Source organism: Dermochelys coriacea, chromosome 11, assembly GCF_009764565.3.
Source record: "Dermochelys coriacea isolate rDerCor1 chromosome 11, rDerCor1.pri.v4, whole genome shotgun sequence".
Lineage (NCBI taxonomy): Eukaryota > Metazoa > Chordata > Testudines > Dermochelyidae > Dermochelys > Dermochelys coriacea.
In genome coordinates, this window is record NC_050078.2 from 13,856,808 (window position 1) to 13,877,191 (window position 20,384).

Genomic DNA, 20,384 nt, shown 5'->3' on the forward strand with positions numbered 1-20,384 from the left:
GGAAAATGATCCAGGAGGGGAGTGGGAAGAGATTCATTTTAATTTTGCTGAGGGTGAAGGAAAGAAACTGATGGGAATTTGTTTCAGATATAATAGGGAGGAGAATTTATTCTGATGACAGGGGCAGATACAAGCCTGACACCAGAGGGAAGGGATGTAATCCATGCGATGACCACACTACAGAGACGCGAGCCACATGATGAAAAAATTTGGCAAGCCACTATGTTCTGGTAACAAGCTTGTATTGGCCCATGTGACCTGTCAATCACCACATAAAATGTGTCTGTACAGCAGACGCTAAAAACATAAATTGCTACCTCTAAATTCAAGCTTTACTTGAAATACAAACCTAAAGCCATGCTTGAAGTAGTGCAGTCATCCTATATGTAATCTATATGCCATACAGCCGTTTTCATGTATAACTGATGGATCACTTTCACTAGTTTTTTTTTTTTTTTTTTTTTTAAAGTCAGCTAAGCATCAAAATAGCTTCATGTAAATAGTAATGTTTTAAGATAAACCAAAAGGATTCAACAGCCTCTCACCTTACTTTTCTGAATTTTGTTACCCACTGTGAGCTGGACATAGGAGGAAGGGTCTCGGTCCATCTTCTGTTTCCCCATTTTTTAATAGAAGGGAGAAGACAGTTAGTCATTTTCAGCCAGCAATACAAAGCCATTTCTGCTTTAGCTAATCTGCAATATTCAGCTGGGAGGAAAAAAAGCAACCCTAACTTGACGTTTAACTTTCAAGCTGAGATTTGGAAATAAGCAGCCAGGTCTCCTAAATCCCACTCTAAAAATATTTAACAGAAATCTCTTCACTATTCTGGGGTTTCCCCCCCCCCCCAAAGAGGATGGTTACCTACAAGTAGTCTGGCCACCTCCTTGCGCCAGATACTGCTCAGGTATTTTTGCACCACCTTACCAACTTTGTCAGTTCAGCATGAACTGAGTAACTGTCTGCAGGGGAAGGCACATATGCAGTAAGGAATGAAAAATGGTACAAAACCGACAGCCAAATCATGTGCTAGTTTGAATATAAACGTAAGTTACATTCTAGACCATTCTTAAGTAACTTTTAAGTTTTGGATTTCCATGGCATGCTGCTACAACTTAACCACCATATTTTGAACTTCCGCCATCCAAGTTTCAGATTTAAGCCAAACTGTTGTGCATTCTGGATATAAATAGATGGCAGCTATTAATGTAGAAGTGGGGAAAAAATAAAAACAGATAAAGATTCTTCCCGTCAGCAAAGATTCCCACATTCATAAGCTACCCACAATTCACTAAAGCTCAGGCCCCAGCTTAGGGATTTTCCTAGAATATGGATTCATTGTGTACGCAGCTAGAGGGCCTGCCCTTGAAACTTCATGACAAGATGCACCTTTCCAATAGAGGATAGTTCCTTCCCAAGATGGATAACACTGAGCCTCCAGCAGCAGCCTCCAGCAAAGAGAGGAAAAAACCCAGAGGCCCCCCATGGGCTATCGTTTCTCACTCAAAAAGCCTACAATGGTACTATTAAGGAAACAATATATCCCTCACATCAACAACCTCTCCCTGTTGCTGAAGAACACCCATAGGATCCTGTTTGGACTCCTATTGAAAGGCTGTGCAAGATTTCCCCACTTATTGTAGTATAGGTCAGTGTTTCTCAACCTTTTTGTTATCAGGAACCGGCTTGCTGCCTTCCCTGTGTCCACAGACAGGTCGTTGAGCAACTCTGGTATAGGTAATAAACAAACATAGGAAAAAAGGGATCTACTGCCCACTGTGGAATGACCAAAATAAGATGGGTGGGTGAAGATAGATGGGGAAAGGAGAATTGAGTCCTAAGTATCTGACAACAAAAATAGCCTCGGAGTGATCCTGAAGGGAAGCAAGATTGAATCCAATGGGCACAGTAATGTAGAAATCTTATCGTCTATGTTGTGTAATTCAGCACACTTGAGGTCAACCGATCAGAAATGGGATTAACTCAAGATTCTGTGGGATGGATATACAGTTGGTTTGAAAGAAGGGTAAGCGGGTATAGTTGGAGATGTGTCCTGGTCGGATTACAGAAAGCTAAGAGAGGTAGGTGCTTTACAGACACACAACATTTGAGGAGTACAGGGAATAAGTGGAAGGGAAAAGAAGGAGGAGCTCAATATGGTAGGGTAGCTAAGAGAATACTAAGAGAAAGGGGTTGTACTAGATTCTAAAGCAGACAGGAAGCCAGTGACCATTTCTGAGGAAGGGGGGGGGGAAAAATGACTGTTAGCCCATTTTGGAAGGATGGGCATTTGCAGAGATTGAACTGCAAGGACACCATAAGAGTAGAAAGCCTTACAGCTGTGAATATGAGGGTAGGAATTAGTCCAATGGCTGGGTTCTCTTATTGTGCAAGATGGTGGGGTTGGGTTTTTTTGGTAAGAATGTAGTTGAGTATTCTATTGTTTCACATTCCCTCACTTACACAGTGTCAAAATGAAATCACAAAAGCAGCAGGCTGTATCCATTGATGGAGCTAATGGAGTTATACCAGGGATGGCTCTGATGTAGAGAACAGTGGTTATTCAGACTGCAATTTCTGAGATAGTTAAAATGGTTTTCCTTTAGTGGAAACCAGCCCAACCTGTTAAATATGGTGTAATGCAGCATATGGGGTGTTGAGAAAATACATGCATTTACCTTGAGGTATTTCTGGTTTAACTTCTTTGCACCATATTCACCATTTGAGTATTCAAAGTGATTTTTCTGTATCAGTGGAGAATATATTTTACAATAGTTAGTGCTACTTTTTAAAAAACATTAGAAGCATAGGCTGCTTGTTACTACTGTACTTACCGGAAGGTTGAAAGCACTGTCCAAATAGACTATTAACAATGCTGTGGCTAGACCATTCTTATCCTGTGAAGATCAGAAAACAAAAACAAAACTCATCAGGGACAAAACCATGGTGGAGCACAAATGCACAGGGTACCTACTAAGACATGAGTTGCTAGACTGAAACAAACAGCTTTTCAATTTGCTCCTAAAACCTGGCATTTAGGAGCATGCAACTCAATGTATAACTGTTCAAAAAGGATTGAGGTCACACTAGCGGAAACCACAGCATTGTACACTCTAATCCTGCTCCCATTCAAATGCAGTTGTGTCACTAAAGTTAATGGGAGCAAGATGATTTCACACACAGTTAGATCTGCACCCCAAAAGCGGAGTGGAGGTGAGGAGAATTATGAAGCTGGGTGCACAAATTATGTTCCAGAACATGTTTGTTTCAAGACAAGTGATGTTCAGGTCAGATGACTGTAGCCTGATGAAATTAGTGACTAGGGAGAAACTGGATGTGGCCAACAGCCAAATACAACTGGAGTGACTTGTATCACTCATTCATTGCCATGTCATCAAGGTTTAGATTAACGTAAGGATATTGTATGGCTCCAGGGCCAGCAAGGTTCTGTTCTCCATGTTTGCACATCATCAATTTGCAGTCCACATTATCTAGATGTCTTTCCTCATCAGATTTGCCATGTGCACATTTAAATACATTAGGCACAAAATATACACATTAGTGAGAACATGATCAAGTCAATCCAGTCAGTGGTGATGGAAGTTTTAAGATGTGTAGCATGTCTCTAATTACAATTGTAATACCATTTTAACACACATTTAAAATGAAGTTGAAAGGTTCAAAATGACTCAACTTCTCAAAAAACGTATAGTGAAAGTGTGGCCAATTAGGGTTTAGTCTTCAATGTCAGGACCTCAGTGCTATACAATTCCTTTACTAAAAACTGAGCCCCTCATTCAGCAAGGCACGCAAGCATATGCTTAATTTTATACCTGGATGTGTCCATCTCTATTCAAATGTATAAAGTCCCATTGGCTTCACTGGAACGTAAGCATGTGCTTACATGTTTTGGTTGAATTGTGGCAAGAGGGAACACTTGAAAATGAGAGTGATGCAAACTAGCCCATGGGGGGGTGGGGGGGAGAAAGAGAAAAAGAGTACTACTACAGTGTTCTATAGCCACAGCCCCAAACTAGTTTCACTGTTGGAAGTTGGTTTATGCTATGTACAGGGGCTCAGATATTGTGGTGATTTGGGGGTGGCAGAAGGAAGCAGGGAGAAGAGAGATTATTGGGCCACTGCTGTCAAATGCTACTACTTTTTTAAAAAGTAAGAAGGGTTGCATCATTTTCCTTATTTTAACCTAATCAGGAATTAGATGAGCTCTCTTGATGCAAACAAATTCAGTCTTGGGGAAAGTTCATATCTAAGCTCCGTCAAACAAATATAAACTCCAGGTAGATTACTTCTGGTTCATAGCTGGGTCATATTCCTCTGCAAAGAAGCCTATCAGACTGATATACAATGTCGGAATACCTGAAACAAATAAAACTCACCTCATGTAGTTTTTCTTGGTCAGTTACTAATGAAAGCCACTCGAGCTTTAAATGCAAGTGTCCACTGGCAGTCTTACTTAAGGGAAACCACTAAGTGAAGAGAATAAAAAACAACCTGAGAACTGTTTGCAGAAAGACACATTTTGTGTTGCAATCATACTGTGAATTATGTACAAGTGCCAATTTAAATTGCATTTTGAGCTTAATTTATGCATAAACTGACCTACTTAAGTGTATTTAGAAACAAAGACTTGAAACATTAACATATTGAATAAGATACTGATCATCATATGGAATTAACAATACCAATAAGAATAAGTACTGGAAACTGGTGGCAGTAATCTCTGCATTGTGCTGGATTCCAGAACAAAAGTGTCATACTACAATTTATTGTTTCTTTGCCCAGGAAGAAAGATTTATTTAGAGAATTGTACAAACATTCAGGACACACTCTGCATATGCAACACAAATGAAAAATAGCACTTGAGTTTGTACTGTGCTGGCAGGAGTTGCCAGTTTAATTGAAAAGCCATTCCTTTGGGTATTTCAAGTTTTATGAGCAACAGTAACCAGCTGTCACTTCCCTTTCCTGTAATAAATTAAAATAACTAACAAGCAAGTGTTCAAAAACATCACTGAATATGCAAGGTCCATATAACAACATTTGGAAACGGACCACAAATTTTTACCTCATCAACAATTCTGTCATTCATTACATCAGCAAGGTTTATAAGTAAGCTGCAAGACAAAAAGTGAACATGTCACAATATCCATTACTACTCTGTATGTTTTGGTGAACAGAATATTATAATTAATAGACAAGAGATGGATTCCATTATAGATCTGTTTGGTGAAATATTCATGTATGGACAAAAGCTACATGTTACCCTCAGCATGTGTAACTGAACATGTTTGGCTTTTATGAATCTTCTCCCTGTGGAAATGCTTATAAAACACATCTGAAGGACCCTTTGAATCACTCAAGTGTCCCTCATTTTTGGAATCACCATTTATTTTATTTTAGTCTGTTACCGATGTTCCACACAAATTTGAGGGTCCATCATTTTTAGTGCTCAGAGATATGTGCATCACAATCAATTTTTTTTTTAAAAGGTGGTTTAGAGACAATTATTTGGACTAAAGGAATTAATCCCTCAATGTTAAGTTTCCTGCATGAATTTATGCATCCCTCAGTAGTAATAATTGGGCCTACAAATATACTCTAATTGTGAGCTTAACTGTTAGTGAAAGTTGATAAAACAAATATACACTATAACAAATGTTGATGGGAAAAAATATGAAAATGGGAGACAGACTGAATTATTATAAACAGAAAGGCCTATTTATAGAATTCAAGGACTCTTAAGATCGTGCCTGGTAAACAAGAAAAGTGGAACTGGAAACCACCACCACCTTTTTCTTTCTCCTCCAGAACCCTCAGGTGCAGAAAGCGTCCACCAGTTTCCACGATTTATTTTGGTCTTTTGCTGGACTGTTCAGGCTTCTGAGTGTCATGTTGCTGGATTTGGCTTCTCTCTCGTTCTGCATATGTTTCTCTAGGTTCCCCTCTTTCTAGGTGATTTCCATATCATTTGCAGTGGAAGTAGTGTTCTTGGCATCCTTAAAACATGTCCTAAATGCATCCATGTTGTCTTTTTACCATATTTAATGCCTTAGATTGGGTTGCTCTACTTAGAATTTCTGATCTTGCAAGAAACTCTTGCCAGTGGTCTCTGAAGATCTTCTGCAAGCATTTACTTTGGAATGAGTTGGTCATCTTATCAATTTCTGTTAGAGATTTTTATGGCTCTGCTCCATAAAGGAGGACAAACATGACGCTGGCATTAAAAAAAAATCATTTTTGTATCAGTGCAAATCATGCTACTTTCCCAAAACTTTGCAAGTTTTGGAAGAGTTTTTGCCCCTTTGGAGATTTGTTGCTTGACATCTAGCATGATGTCACCATCACTGCACATCTCGCTTCCTAGGTAGGTAAGATGACAGACTAATTCTAGTGTTTCCTTTATCCATTCTATGGCTACTTTGAGGACATTGATAGCCATCTATTTTGTCTTTACCATTGTTGACAAACAACTGAAAATCCGTGAACCAAAACTGGTGTCAGAATTAGGCTAATTGGCGGACAAAAACAACAAGGGGATGGGCTATTCCACACATCACTCCCTTTTAGGGGCAAATTAGCAGAAGAGAAAGCTTCCTGCCAGCAACCACTGCAGCGAGCTCTACCATCAGAATTGCCACCCCACTGTCTCCTGGGATTTTCCATAACACAGTTGGGCCCTCATCATCCTGATTCTAAGAGATGTGCTGACAGACTGTGCCAGAGAGAGAAGCCCAGATGACATTGCCACCTCCACTGGCTCTGGCTAAATACCAACTCATCACCCAAGATGTCTTTCTGTCTGACAGTGACAGACATGGTTCTGTTCCTTCCCCACCTTATTTCTTATCTCACTCCTTTTTCCTCCTGTTTCAGGACAGCCTGGCTTAGTTGGCCATGACTGTATATTTTGCAACACGGCTGTAAACCTGTGACCAAAAAGGCAGCTAACGGCAACCTCCTAAACAGCCGGATGCGAGTTTGCAAGGCCTCAGAGTGGCTAATAAAGGATTGCGTGCCTTGCCTGCATTTCTCCAGCAACACCAACACCAAAGAGGTGTCTTCTCTTTGATATTTGATATCTTTGATATTCTCCCCCCCAAATCATGTGCGCGTGCCCCCCTTGTTTTGTCTTCTAGGAAATGGGATCGGGCTTTAAACAGCAGTAATGGCTCCAGCCCATGTCAATTAAACGTAATATCTGTCCTTTCAGGAAAAAGGAGCATCATTTTTAATACTGTGAAATGGAGGAAGGGGGAGGGGTGTTTCTCTACAAACTATCCAGCTAGAGAGAGAACGAAAACGAACATGGGATGTTAAGAAACCCTTAGCTAATACTTCCCATTTCAAGTGCTTTAACGATTTTTCCTTTTCAGTATCTTCAATAAAAAAAGTTTAAAAGATTTTTAACGGTGTTTGTGCCATGGTTGTAAGCAGACTAAATTCTGTATACCAAACCCCGAACCTTGTTTCATGTTGGACAGTGACAGGCTCATGTTAACACCTTGAACTCTTTGGGCCATTCATTCCATCAAAATTAATACAAATACATTATTTTGGATCTTGGTCGCATGCCATTTTTGGATGGTGGCAAATTGAGTAGTATGTTTTGAAGTGCTTCATAAATGTAAAGCACGTCTTTTTAAGAAGCCAGCTCTGATGTACTGTACTTAGGCAGGTGGGATTTTGTTCTTCTCAGTTGTCTTCTGCAAAGCTTCCCTAATGTGCTGCTATCTAAGATTGCCATGTTGATATCCTGTCTGTCCGCAGGACAGGTACAGCTCATGAAGTAGCAATGCAAGTTTGCCCTTCAGTCCTGGCTTGCAGAGCTCAGGCTTCAGGTCATTTCAGATTCTTGGTCTCTTCTAGGATGGCAAAAAACAAAAATTGAATGCCAAATGCTGTGGTTGTTTTTATGACCGGGACCCCCCTTTGTTAGGAACCTGACTGAGAGCATCACATTAGTTTCACATACATCAGTGATCGGACAGCATCCAAATGTAGGGACTTCATCATCATGATTAGTCTGGGATGGATTAGAACTAGAAACCTAGAAGAGGAAGGTTCCACCGCCCAAAGTTATTTTACAAGCAGTAGCTACGTTTCTCATAAGGTTTACATCACCACTGAACTGTCTATGCCTTTATTCTTACAGGGGACTGCTTTTTAAAAATTGATCATGCATGTACTATTGAAAAGAGAAAAAAAAATAGGAAATTATGTGCATCACCTGCCCAGAAAGTCATCTTTATCTGGATCTTCATCATACAAGTCCACTTCTAAGTCCTGACCAGGCACTTCATGAACAACAAACTGCAAGGGTGGGAAGAGAGAGTCATAGCATTTACATACAAACATTCACAGGCCACATTAAAAGCCTCAGGCTAGTGACAAGAATGCAGCACTTCTCAGGGTATATTGAGGAAATATGCGCTAATGCAGGGTCAGCATAAGCATGATGTGTTTGCATCTTGTCTAAAATACACATACATATAATCCATTTTCAAGCTGGTGTGTTAGTTCAGGGACCAGGGTCAAGTTTGCAGGGCAAACATCTGCCCATTTGATTAAGGGGTTCTGAAGATACTAGTTAACTTGTTCGTTCAGTTGGTAACATAAAAATAGCCTAATTGTATTGGAACGGATAGACCCGGGAAATCACAGAAATGTAGAGCTGGAAGGGGCCTTAAGAAATCATCAAGACCAACCCCCTGCACTGAGGCAGGACCAAGTTAACCTACAGCATCCCTGACAGGTGTTTGCCTAAGATATTCTTTAAAGTCTCCAGCGATTGGGATTCCACAACCTCCCTTGGAAACCTATTCCAGAGCTCAACTACCCTTACAGTTAGAAAGGATTTCACTTTCTAAAATCTCCCCTGCTGCAGATTAAACTCATTGCTTCTTATCCTACCTTCCGTGAACACCAAGAACAACTGAACCTCATCCTCTTTGTAACAGACCTTAACATATTTTAAGATGATTATCAGGGTCTCCCCCCCAGTCTTCTTTTCTGAAGACTCAATATGCCAAGTTTTTTAAACCTTTCCTCATAGGTCAGGTTTTCTAAACCTTTTATTATTTTTTTGTTGCTCTCCTAAGACTCTCTCCAATTTGTCCATATCTTTTTTTAAAGTGTGGTGCCAGATTTGGACAGAGCGGAGGCCTCACCAGTGCTAAGCAGAGCAGGGCAATTACCTCCCATGTCTTGCATACAACACTCTTGTTAATACATTCCAGAATATTAGACTCTCTCACAACTATCACATTGACTCATTCAATTTGAGATCTACTAGAATCCCCAGATCCTTTTCTACAGGATTGTCGTCTAACCAGTTATTCCCCATTTTGTAGTTGTGCATTTGATTTTTTCCTTTCTAAGGGGAAGTACTTTGAATTTCATCTTGTTAATTATAGACCAATTCTCCAATTTTTCAAGTTTATTTTATATTCTAATCCAGTCCTCCAAAGTGTTTACAACCCCTCCCAGCTTGGTGTCATCTGCAGATTTTATAAACACACTCTCCACTCCATTGTCCAAGTGATTAATGAAAATATTGATTAGTACCAGACCCTGGACTGACCCCCGCAGGGCCCCACTAGATACACCCTTCCAGTAGGATAGCAAGCCATTGATAACTATTCTTTGAGTACCATTTTTCAAACAAACAGTTATGCACTCACTTTGTAGTAATTTCATCTAGACCACATTTCCCTAGTTTGCTTTGAAAAATTTCTTAAAAAAACCCCACAAGATAAACACCCCTCTCCTCCCATTTGACATCTACTGCTTCCCCTGATCCAGTAGGCCAAAAGATCAAAGGAGGAAACTTGGTTTGGCATGGTTTGTTCTTGACAAATCCATGCTGGCTATTCCTTATAACCCTATCATCATCATCTAGGTTCTTATAAACTGATTGCAAACAATTTGTTCCATTATCTTTCCAGGTATCAAAGTTAGGCTGACTGGTCTATAGTACCCCAGATTCTCTTTTTAAAGACAAGTACTATGTTTGCCCTTCTCCAGTCCACTGGGACCTCCCCAGTCCTCCAGGACTTCTCAAAGATAATGGAGAATGCTTCAGCTAGTTCGTTAAGTACTCAAGGATGAATTTCATCAGGCCCGGCCAACTTGAATACATCTATTTTATCAACAGTCTACCATGTTTTCTCCCTATTTTGGCTTGCATTCCACCTCTCTCACTGATCATATTAATTGTATTGAGTACGTGGTCACCACTAACTTTGTCAGTGAAGAGAAACAAAATAGGCATTAAACACCTTAGCATTCTTGAGGTCATCGGTTATTAGCTCTCCTTCCCCACTTACAACTTTCTTTTGTTTTTCTCTTGCTCTTAACATATTAATAAAACTTCTTATTGCCTTATGGCCCTGGCTAGCTGTAACCCATTTTGTGCCTTAGCCTCTCTTTTTATCCCTACCTACTTGTGCTACTCTTTTGTACTCAGCCTTAGCAATCTGTCCATGTTTCCAAGTTTTTGTAGGATTCCTTTTCAATTTTCAGGTCATTAAAGAGCTCCTGATGGAGCCATATATTGGTCTTACTATTCTTCCCATCTTTTCTTCACATCAGGACAGTTTGCTGTTGTGCCTTTAATACGGTCCCTTGAGAAAAACTGCCAGCTCTCCTGAACTCCTTTTCCCCTTAGATTTTCTTCCCATGGGATCTTACCTACCCATTTTCAGAGTCTGTTAAAGTCTGTTTTTTATGAAGTCCAGTGTACTTATTTTGCTGCCCTCACTCCTTCCTTGTCTTAGGAACATGAAATCTATCACTTCATGATCACGTTCACTGAAATTGCCTTCCATCTTTAGATTCGCTTCCCATTCCTTCCTGTTGGTCAGAATCAAGGCTAAAATGGCTGTCCCCTTGGTTACTTCCTCTACTTCTGAAAAAAAGTGTTGTCCCCAATTCCTTCCAAGCACTTATTGAAGGACAGAAGAAAAAAAGTGCCCAAACCAAGTATAATCCACATATAAAGATAAACATTACAACTTCATATTGTTAGAAAGATCAATAGATTCTATACCTCAGACATTTCATTCCAGATGGGATTAAGATTTCGTTGAATGGTCTTGCTTCGGAATTGCACCAAGCCAACTCGAAGAATAGCATAAGGGTCAGACTTCCCCCGGAAGTGGTCTTTCTGGACAAGATTTTCAGCTTCTAGCAGATGAACTCTGACTACTCCCTGAACAAAACAGGGCATCGTAGATCAACATGAAAACACAGGCCTCTTGATAATCTCAATACATTGCCTCTTAAAATGAGCTATTTTGGGTGTTGATTCCAATCATCATTTAGCAAGGCTGCCATGGTGGTTTACATAACTGAGATGTAAAACAGGAAACATCTTTAATGTGCAATTTCATATACTTAGAAGAGAGCAGTTTATACTGAGGCACAATCTAATGTAGGCTATCTTCATATGGTTATAATTGGGCAGGGAAGGTCTCCGGTTGACACTACACGACACACACAATTGTAAATAAGGGCCTGATCCTGCAAGGAGCGGAGCTCCTGATTTCCCACTGACTTCATAGGGAATTGAGCATGCTCAGACCTCTTAGGATGTGCTCTTCTCCCAGAGCCTGAAAGGACAAAAAATAGCATCCACTGGTAAGGCATGATGGTATGATATTTTTGATTAGTTGTTGCAGAGGTGGCCATTCAACTTCCATGTGGTGATTAAATGTAGGTGGAAAACAGCCACCTATCCATTTTTCCTTACCCAAAATCTAGAATATTTATAGTATATTTAAGAGATTTACATTTGACAATGTTTTGGATGAATTTCTGTAAAATATTTTATTTAGTAAAAAGATTTGTGATTTTATGCCTTCCTACCTATTATTTAAGGTCTTTCATTATTAAATAAAGAATTGCTGGGTTAGCATACAAATCAAGCACAAACTGAAGATTCATCATATTCCTTCATTAACCCAAAGCTTTTACTTGGTAAGGGAGATTACTGATTAATCTCTTAAACAAGTCTTATTTATTGTATGTACAGGATATACAAAGACCAAGAGGAATATCTGGCCAATATCTACTTTTGTACCTTAAAACTATTGGATACTACATGAAGATCAGAACAGGTCTATGTAGAACATGGGTAGTCTATTTTTTGTCAAGGTCCAAATTTATTGGTCAAAGGGATAGTCAAGGTCCATCCTCCAGAGAAAATAAAAGAACCCCAACAATAATGATAATAAGTAAATTAAAAGATTTTAGGAGCCGTTCAAAAGCATCTGGCAGTCCAGATTTGGCCCACAGTCTGCCTATTGACTACCCTCCCCCCCCCGAATGTAGAAGATATTGCTGCAATATTCCCAGTGTGGGGTCAGAGATTAAGAGTACCCAGACACCATTGTGATGGGTGCACTAGAAATACCCGAGATAGGCAAATACCTCTCCTTTCACCCACCACAGCCCTCATCAACTACTACTGTCACAGCATTCAGTATCCAGCATCTTTAGCAGCATTGGCTCAGATTTCTCCTGTGCATTTGAGCTGACTTCATTCAGTTTTAATAAACATGAATGGGAGAAAAATATAGGTTGGTATTATACATGGTATGAGCAGGCTTTCCCCTAAAGTTGAGGCACTGCACCACAGTTCAATATTGCAGTAACTTGTGTTTTCAATCTGAACTGTCTGAGCAGATACCTGCTATCATGCTTCAACCAGTTTTGGTAGGTGGACAATGTCAACTATCCTAGTTCCCACAGTTTAGAGGTTGATGCATTAAACCTGCTGTGCACACAACTCATTTCCCCTCCAGTCTTAGCGTACAGCATATTCAGATGATTTTGTGTCAATATATTAAGTCATCCAGCTCAAAACATACTCACATATGGGACAGGGAATCGCAGGTGGGAAATTTTCATATTCTTTTTCAGTGGAATTGTGATTCTGTTTGGCAACACCAGCCGGGCAGCAATCAGGTCTTGGATTATTGTGTCTGACATTGAACTGAAGGGAAAATTTAAACAAAAACAAATAAGTCATGACTTCAACAACAAAAGACATTGCAAATTTTATCATTCTGCCTTCCCCACGCCTTGAAAGAGAATGCCTTTAACTCTCAAAGGAAGAAAGATTTCAGTCCTATCGGTAATCTTGCTCATCCAGCTGTGCATGCGCAAGGGCACAAAATTTATGTTTGCACATGCATAACTGAGTTGGATGTGCAAATCCAGAAGCGTGCATACAAGTGGCTATTTGCATGCACAACCGCAGTGCAGTGCGTCCAAATCTTGCAGTTACAAAGGTTGGCTGGAAATTTGACCTTAGAAGACTAAATAATGAACAAGAGGATACAAAAGATGAGGCAGGATGAGATGGGGGGGGGGGGGGAACAAGAGGTCCAAATCTGGGGTATCTTTGCCACTACCTCAAGAGTACACATGTTCATAGTGTTTCCACAATTTTGGAGTATTTTGTTTGGAGAACTTAAAAAAAAGTAACAACTTCACAGCAGCATAAAATGACAATTTCTGACCTTGGATCCATGCATGAGGCCATGGGTGACTTCAGTTAGAGCCCCCGTGTCTAGAATTTGATCCCCAGCTTATCCTTATATTGAAAGTTGTTGCATTGACAGCCCTAGAGACTGAAGCCCTTCATGTATCTCCAGAATAAGCACTGCATGTACAGTAATAATATGAGCTTCTCCCACCTTTCTCCACCAGCTTGTCTTAATCCATACGCTTCAAGGAATAGCCACCTTTAGGCAATTCAGCTTCCATTCACCCCTTAGTGTCTCTACTAAAACTGCCAAGAAAGTGAGCGAGTTGTGAGGTGTTTTTTTGTGATGCAGGCAAATTACTGGAGCCTTGAGTCCAGTACTGCCCTTTCCCAAGCTAGATTTATTGAAGAGCAATAAAAAAAAACAAAAACAAAAAACAGTAACACTATTGTAAATAGGAAGCTGAAGCCAGACAAGTTAAAAAAACAGGATGATGATTAACCAATGGAACAATCTACAATGTCCCCTCCAAGCACTCTGGTCTTTATAGGTTATAAAGAATTAAAACAAAAATGCATAAGCTCCCCCCAACCCCCTTTCTATGTCACCTTTTTAAAGTAAAATGGTTTCAAGGAGATCATGTGATCTTTACTGAGCACAAAGATCCTTTGCATCCCATCAAATCACAGGAGCTGCAGACTCAAGGTAGCAGCAATTGTTCACTTCATGTGCAAGTCTCTAGGAATAAATGACGGCTGCTAATCAATCATCAGAGCGGAATTTGCTGGGTTTCATTATATATTAAGAACCAATGTCTGGAAACAGAAACCAGACATTTCCAATTTGAATTTAAGGCACACATTTTTAACAGTGAGGGTGATAACCAATGGACCAAAACTATCAAAGGAAATGATGTGAAGACCTCACAACATGGAGAATCCACCAAGACTGGATGCCTTTCTGGAAGATATGCTTTAGCCACAGTTTTTGGGTTCAGTACAGGGGTAACTGGGTGAAGTTTAATGGCCTGTGATATACAGGTTAGACTAGAATGATCTGGCCTTAAACCCTATGGAATTTATGAAATGCAGTAAAATCAATGCTTTTTTTGATCTTTCAGTTTTAGCCTCATACTTGGCCCCCTATTGTGCTCTCCACTTACTAATGGTGAATGAAGTGCTTTCAATGAACAGCAATTTGGCATGAACAGGTCTGTACCTACAGGGCAGGATACCATTAAGGGGGAAAGACTAAAAAAAAAAAACAAAAAACCACAACAAACAGAACAAAAAAACCCCACCACTACTCCCTTCCCACCTCATCCCATTGTTAAGTAAAGTGCTAGCAGAAAGAGGAATATGCTGGATAAGGCTGTTCCATGATCTGGTCATGGTGCACAGTTTGACCAGAACAGAAGGCTGAAATCCTACGTCCTTCCAAGTACAAATGCAGAGCTCAGACTCAAAGAGGGTTTGATGACAGGACAATCATTTCCTGCCCAACCCCCCCAATCAACAGAAAGGTTATGAAATCATGTGAATTTTGGCATGGACCTGTATCCAACTCTGTGTAGCTTTTAACAAGTAAATGATTGGCAGGATTTTGTATTTCTTTACTCTTCCCCATAAATCAGAGAGTCATTTAAAGGAAGAGAGTTCTGGTTCAACCAGTCTTTCAGCATGTTTCACATCCAGGCATGTTTGTTCATAAAGCTTTCATGATCAGAGTGTTTTTATATTTAACTATAAGGGAAGCAGTCAGGAGCAAAGCAGTCAGGCTCCAGCATTTTGCAGCGAGCCAAATGAATTGTTGCTTGTAAGTGTGCAGTATGTACAGGCCTTTCCTGCAAGGGCTAAGAGAATTGATTAGAAAAGGAAGGAAAGGAAAAGAGATTAGATCCCAAGTTAAAAAGGACACCTCCTCCCAGGGTAAACTCCAGGGCATACAGCTGCTCTAGCCTCAAAAGGAGCTCTCTGCCACTGTACATCGAAAGGCTTGGATACCTTTACTCACATTGAGTAGCAGCACAGTCCCATTTGACTCAGTGGAGTAAGCAGCTACTCAACATGCACAAGTGTCTTTCCATCTGGTCCTAAGCCTTTTTCAGCAGGAAGAGGAGGAGATAGAAAAGCAGCCCCTAAAAATCATTTTAGTTTAAAAATAATAACTCATGAGTAACCAATTGGTAGGTTACTTTTCCTTTCCTTGTGACTTGAACAGTTTTCTGCTTAAGCTGAATGAGCTCAGAAGTAGGAAATGCATCTTTGTTCCTGATGAACAGCTTGAAAATCCAGACTAGTGGAGCCAAATAGAGAGATGTGCACATTCACTGTGTAACTTAAGTATAAACAATCAACCAAATAGGTATTTGAGAAGTGCTGGGGCAACTTTGTTGTGTTTCTTTTGGGAATCTGAGGAGTCAACCTGTTGTAGGAAAAGCAGGGGACTTTCTGCCATTTTGTTGTTAATTTAAAAATAGATTCCATGATTAAGAAAACTACAAGAGAGTACACAAAGCCCAAGAGAGGTGGCTTACATTTGTTCACCTCAAAATACAGTATGCAAATCCCTTAACTCTTGATATCTGGCCTTATAAACTATCAATGCAAAATCCTTTCTGTACCTGCAAAAGTTAAGGCCAGCTTTTTAAATGTAGGCCTTGTTATGGCCTCAGTGTCTTTTGTGACTTGACACAAGAGAGTTGGCTAGCCATAATACTTCCATCATGAGTCTCAAGCGTGATGAATTGGTAGAAAAGCAATTCTGATGCCTGCAATAGAGCTTTGAGTTCAGATTTTACAGATACTATTGTTATGGACAACAATATAAACCCCTATGATACATAGTTCTTGAAAATCCTTTGGCTCAGTTTCTAGAGGAAAGGGGTTCGTTTCTAGACCATTCCCCCTGCCACCCTGCCTGTTTTTTAAAGGGGGAGAAAAAGAAAAGAAAAGAAAAAAGGTGAACACTCACCTAATTCCTGGGGCATCTAGGAGGTTGGTCAGGCCTGCCCAATTGACTTCCAAGTGCTACAGTAAACCGGGGGGGGGGGAGGAGAGGAGGGGAAAAAAAACCACACACACACACCAAACTGAACCGTGTTAATGAATTTGCAACAAATGATTAATGAGCCTAAAAACACAAAAGACATATCCAGCTAGTTAAAGAAAACCAACTGGATTATGTTTACACCTAAAAAAACAATGGCTGAGAATGAGACATTTCCTCCTTTATTTGAGCTGCCAAGACCTCCATGGAGTCAGTGTTTCTTTGGGTCTTATCCTCCAAAGACTTAGGAACATAGGAATTGCCATCTGGTATCAGAGCAGCAGACTAGTCAATCCAGTGTCCCATCTGAGAGCAGGCATTACCAAGGGCTTCACACACAGATGCAAGCAATCCTGTAGTGGAGAACTGTGGAGTAATCTACCCATCCAGGAAGTGCCTTCCTAATTACCTCATGCCCTGAAGCACAAAGATGTATAGTCCATCCAAACTTGTGTGGTGTTTATATTTCTAATCACACATGGAGGAGAATGCCACAGAGCCAAGTGATCAATTAATTTATCACCTGCTGACTTCCCATAGGACATAGTCCAACAATCCAAATACCCCAGCAACTTCAGAGAGCCATCATTTTAAAAAACACCTTCAAGATGTCAGAGTATTGTTTCCTCCTTCTGTGCCCCAAAGTTATTCTGCCCTGTGATAGTAACAGTTTTTTTTTTGTTTTTTGTTTTGTTTTTAATGTATAGAAAAAGTCACAGCTTTAAAATCCACTACTTCATGGCTCTGCCGAGTCAGAAACATAGCTATCCCAGTAGGAAAGGAATTCTAGGAAGAGCTCTTTCAGTTGTACCAGGTCCAACTAAAGCAATGGGCTTTACATGCAGAAGGATTTAAAGAGGACAGCCCTAACAGGCAAGCTAACTGAGAGACACTGGAAATATGGCTCAATATTTTTTAAAGACGCTCAAACTATTTTAGCAGTGCCTTAAATATAGATGCGGCAGCTACAGAACATGCAATTGGGCAGCGTGGTATCAAGGTTTTATGCAAGTCATCCCAAATGAACACGGATTACTTATAAGTAGTGAAGCTGTAGTGAGTCATGTGACCATCTCAAACTCATCCTGATAAAACCACATTACTACACCCCACCATCATCACAAATTCCATCCCCACAGATTAACTAGGCATCACAGCCATCAGGCAGGCGTCCTTAACTGGCTCATGTCTTCTGACTTAGCTCCCTTCAGAAGCATATGAGCAATCAGGGACTTTGCATACTTCCTTTGCTAGATGTTTACTAAGGAATCTAGTGTGCCCCGTCCCCCCGCCAAACCCCACAGAACACCTCAGTTTGAGGCCATTCTCCAACTGCGCCATGCCATTAGGTCAGCTTGAACAAGTCATGTGTTCAGAAAGCACATTCCTGGGTAGCTAGAGTGACCCAGCAGAGTCACATATGAGCTGAAGTGCTAAAGAGAACCCAAAACGCTCAATCCAGACTAGCAAGACTGATTGCTCAGTGCAATAACTCTCTGGAACCACCTCCCTTGAAAGGCCTTTGAAAACAGGTTTTACAGTGAGTCCAGAGAGGACTGGAGTTTCATGGATCTTCATACAAGCTCAGGACTAGACCAGAGCAGCTGGTTTTGTTTGATACGTGACTACGTTCTTCTCCCTTATATGGGCTACAGCAAAAAATTTACAGGTGTTTGAAGTGAATGTTTGCAGTTCATCCTCAATAACTGCTGCTACCTTCTCCCGCTCTTGGATCATAAATGTGACCTTTATCGTGTCCCTCTGCTGTACCGCTACTGATACAGCTAACTTTTCCGACAGAGTTTGGAATCTATTTGAAATAGAAAAGTCTAGCACTGCCTACATGTCATGCAGTCCACCTTACCTTCCACTGCCTTATTTTCTCACACACACCCCTCTACCATCTTCCTTTGCACCTTTCCTTTGTTTGAAACAAACAAAATCCCCAGAGCTAGAAGACTCCATTTCTGATTTTTAAACTTGCGTTTTACTAGCCTATGGAGGTTTCCTCTATTTAGCCTCTACTCCAAGGGTAAAATCCCCAGCTGATGTAAACTGCGTAGCTCCACTAACTTCAGTTTACACCAGCTGAGGATCTTGCCCTGAAAACTAAGATCTTTGAGGCAATGACCTCATCTATGCACTAATCCAGTTGATTAAGGCAAGGATCTTTAGTAATAGAGGGCTTTTCAGCAAGAGTGGATTTCGTTTTTGCTTCACTCTACTGCTCAATGGGATTTCCCTTCTGCCTATGCACCACATATGCCTCTTATTGGATTTTATGTTTTGCCTTCATTCTCGCCATTGGCAATACATCCAGCACCATTTTTGTCTTGCTGACCTGTTGCCAGAGTTACTCAGAGCCCAGGACCAGCTGCCATCTCATGCAAGTAGTAGATTGCTGGGGCTGATCATTTCTTAGTTATGTACCATATTAGTTATATTGCCGGAAATATTTTAAAATGTTGGTAAAATATACTAGTGTCTTAGTATACCCTCTCCAACAACATGGCCAACCTATACAGTCACTTATGGACTAAAGCGGATACTATGCTAAGTTTGTGACTACAACAGAGGCACACAGTAGCAAAAATTTCTTTAAATTTTAATGCAGCTCAGAAATCCACTCCCCAGAAGTCAATCTGCTCCACATCTAGCCTCCTCCCCACAGCCATGTTCTTCTTAGCCTATACCAGAGGCCACTGGATATTCCCACAGTATGTACCAGGAATCCTTATAATCCCAAAATACATAATGATCAAAATTCTGCTGTTGCAACCATGCAGCACACTGAATTCAGTGATGGGGTGTGGGGGTAGTGTGAGAATTTTGTCTAGTCCAATACTGTGCTACAGTCACTGGGAACTTGAAGTATCTTCATTATAGCTAATGCCAAACAAAGGGCAATGCTTCATGGAAGGATTTATAAGTGTGACATATTGTGGGCATTTGGTCTCTAACTACCTTTACACTGAGAAAAAAAAAAAAAAAAAAAAAAAAAAAAGCCACACAAGCCAGAAATACATTTAAAAAAAAAAAAAAAAAGAGAGTCATGTTATAAACTGTCACTAAGAAGAGAAAGATGCTCCTCATTTGGGTGTTGGGATTTAATTCACAGCAGATGGCATTCACAAGGTTACACAATTAGGCCTTCAATGCAAGGAGAACACAGACTGGCACCCAAGCTGGCTGCATTTATTAACTGTATTAGTAATCTGTCAATGGTCTTGCAATAAAAGGCATATGGACAGACTATCTACCACAGTCACTAGGGAGTCTGTGCGTTCATAGAAGCCAAAGACTAACTTGGCTTGCAACACTGCAGGAGAACAAAATGCAAAAGAACACTGTTCATTATATTATCTAGATCTCTAAAAAGAGTAACATTCCTCATTTTTTAAAAAAATCACATTATTGTTCAAAATTGTATTTAAGTAACCAAGCTATTACAGACAGATATTTAAAAGGCAAATTGGCCCTCACTGTCATATAAGCAAAGATCAAGAGTCAATCAGGCTGCAGAATGGGATTTACTACAGACTTACCGGTTTTTGAACAAAAAACATTGTCAAGGCTCCAAAGAAAGGCACATCTGTGATAAGAGGTTCCAGGATCACCCGTAATGTTCCATGCAACTGTACAGAGAACAAAGGGAAACTTTAGTTTGAAGGTAACGTCCAGGATGAACCTGAACTGCTGCCTCATTTACAGAGAGGTGTGATCAAAGCACACAGACGGGACATCGAACTCCCGAATTCTGGCCCTAACATCGGTACCCCGGATCACATGATACACTTCTCAAAACCCATTCACTATTGCCAGGGT

The 20,384-nt window shown here is 40.4% G+C and overlaps 1 protein-coding gene across 3 annotated transcripts in view; it reads right to left on the reverse strand.

Moving 5' to 3' along the window:
- ESYT3 (extended synaptotagmin 3) overlaps positions 1 to 20,384 on the reverse strand; it is a 63,376-nt gene that overhangs the window by 15,200 nt on the left and 27,792 nt on the right. For all 3 annotated transcript variants that reach the window (XM_038420947.2, XM_038420948.2, XM_038420945.2), the window contains exons 6-15: positions 20,105 to 20,194; positions 16,485 to 16,540; positions 12,895 to 13,015; positions 11,069 to 11,230; positions 8,249 to 8,331; positions 5,087 to 5,135; positions 4,398 to 4,487; positions 2,835 to 2,897; positions 2,679 to 2,744; positions 546 to 611 (exon numbers count right to left, since the gene is read on the reverse strand). In XM_038420947.2, coding sequence (XP_038276875.1) covers positions 546 to 611; positions 2,679 to 2,744; positions 2,835 to 2,897; positions 4,398 to 4,487; positions 5,087 to 5,135; positions 8,249 to 8,331; positions 11,069 to 11,230; positions 12,895 to 13,015; positions 16,485 to 16,540; positions 20,105 to 20,194 — 846 coding nt within the window. The remainder of the gene's footprint in view (positions 1 to 545; positions 612 to 2,678; positions 2,745 to 2,834; positions 2,898 to 4,397; positions 4,488 to 5,086; positions 5,136 to 8,248; positions 8,332 to 11,068; positions 11,231 to 12,894; positions 13,016 to 16,484; positions 16,541 to 20,104; positions 20,195 to 20,384) is intronic.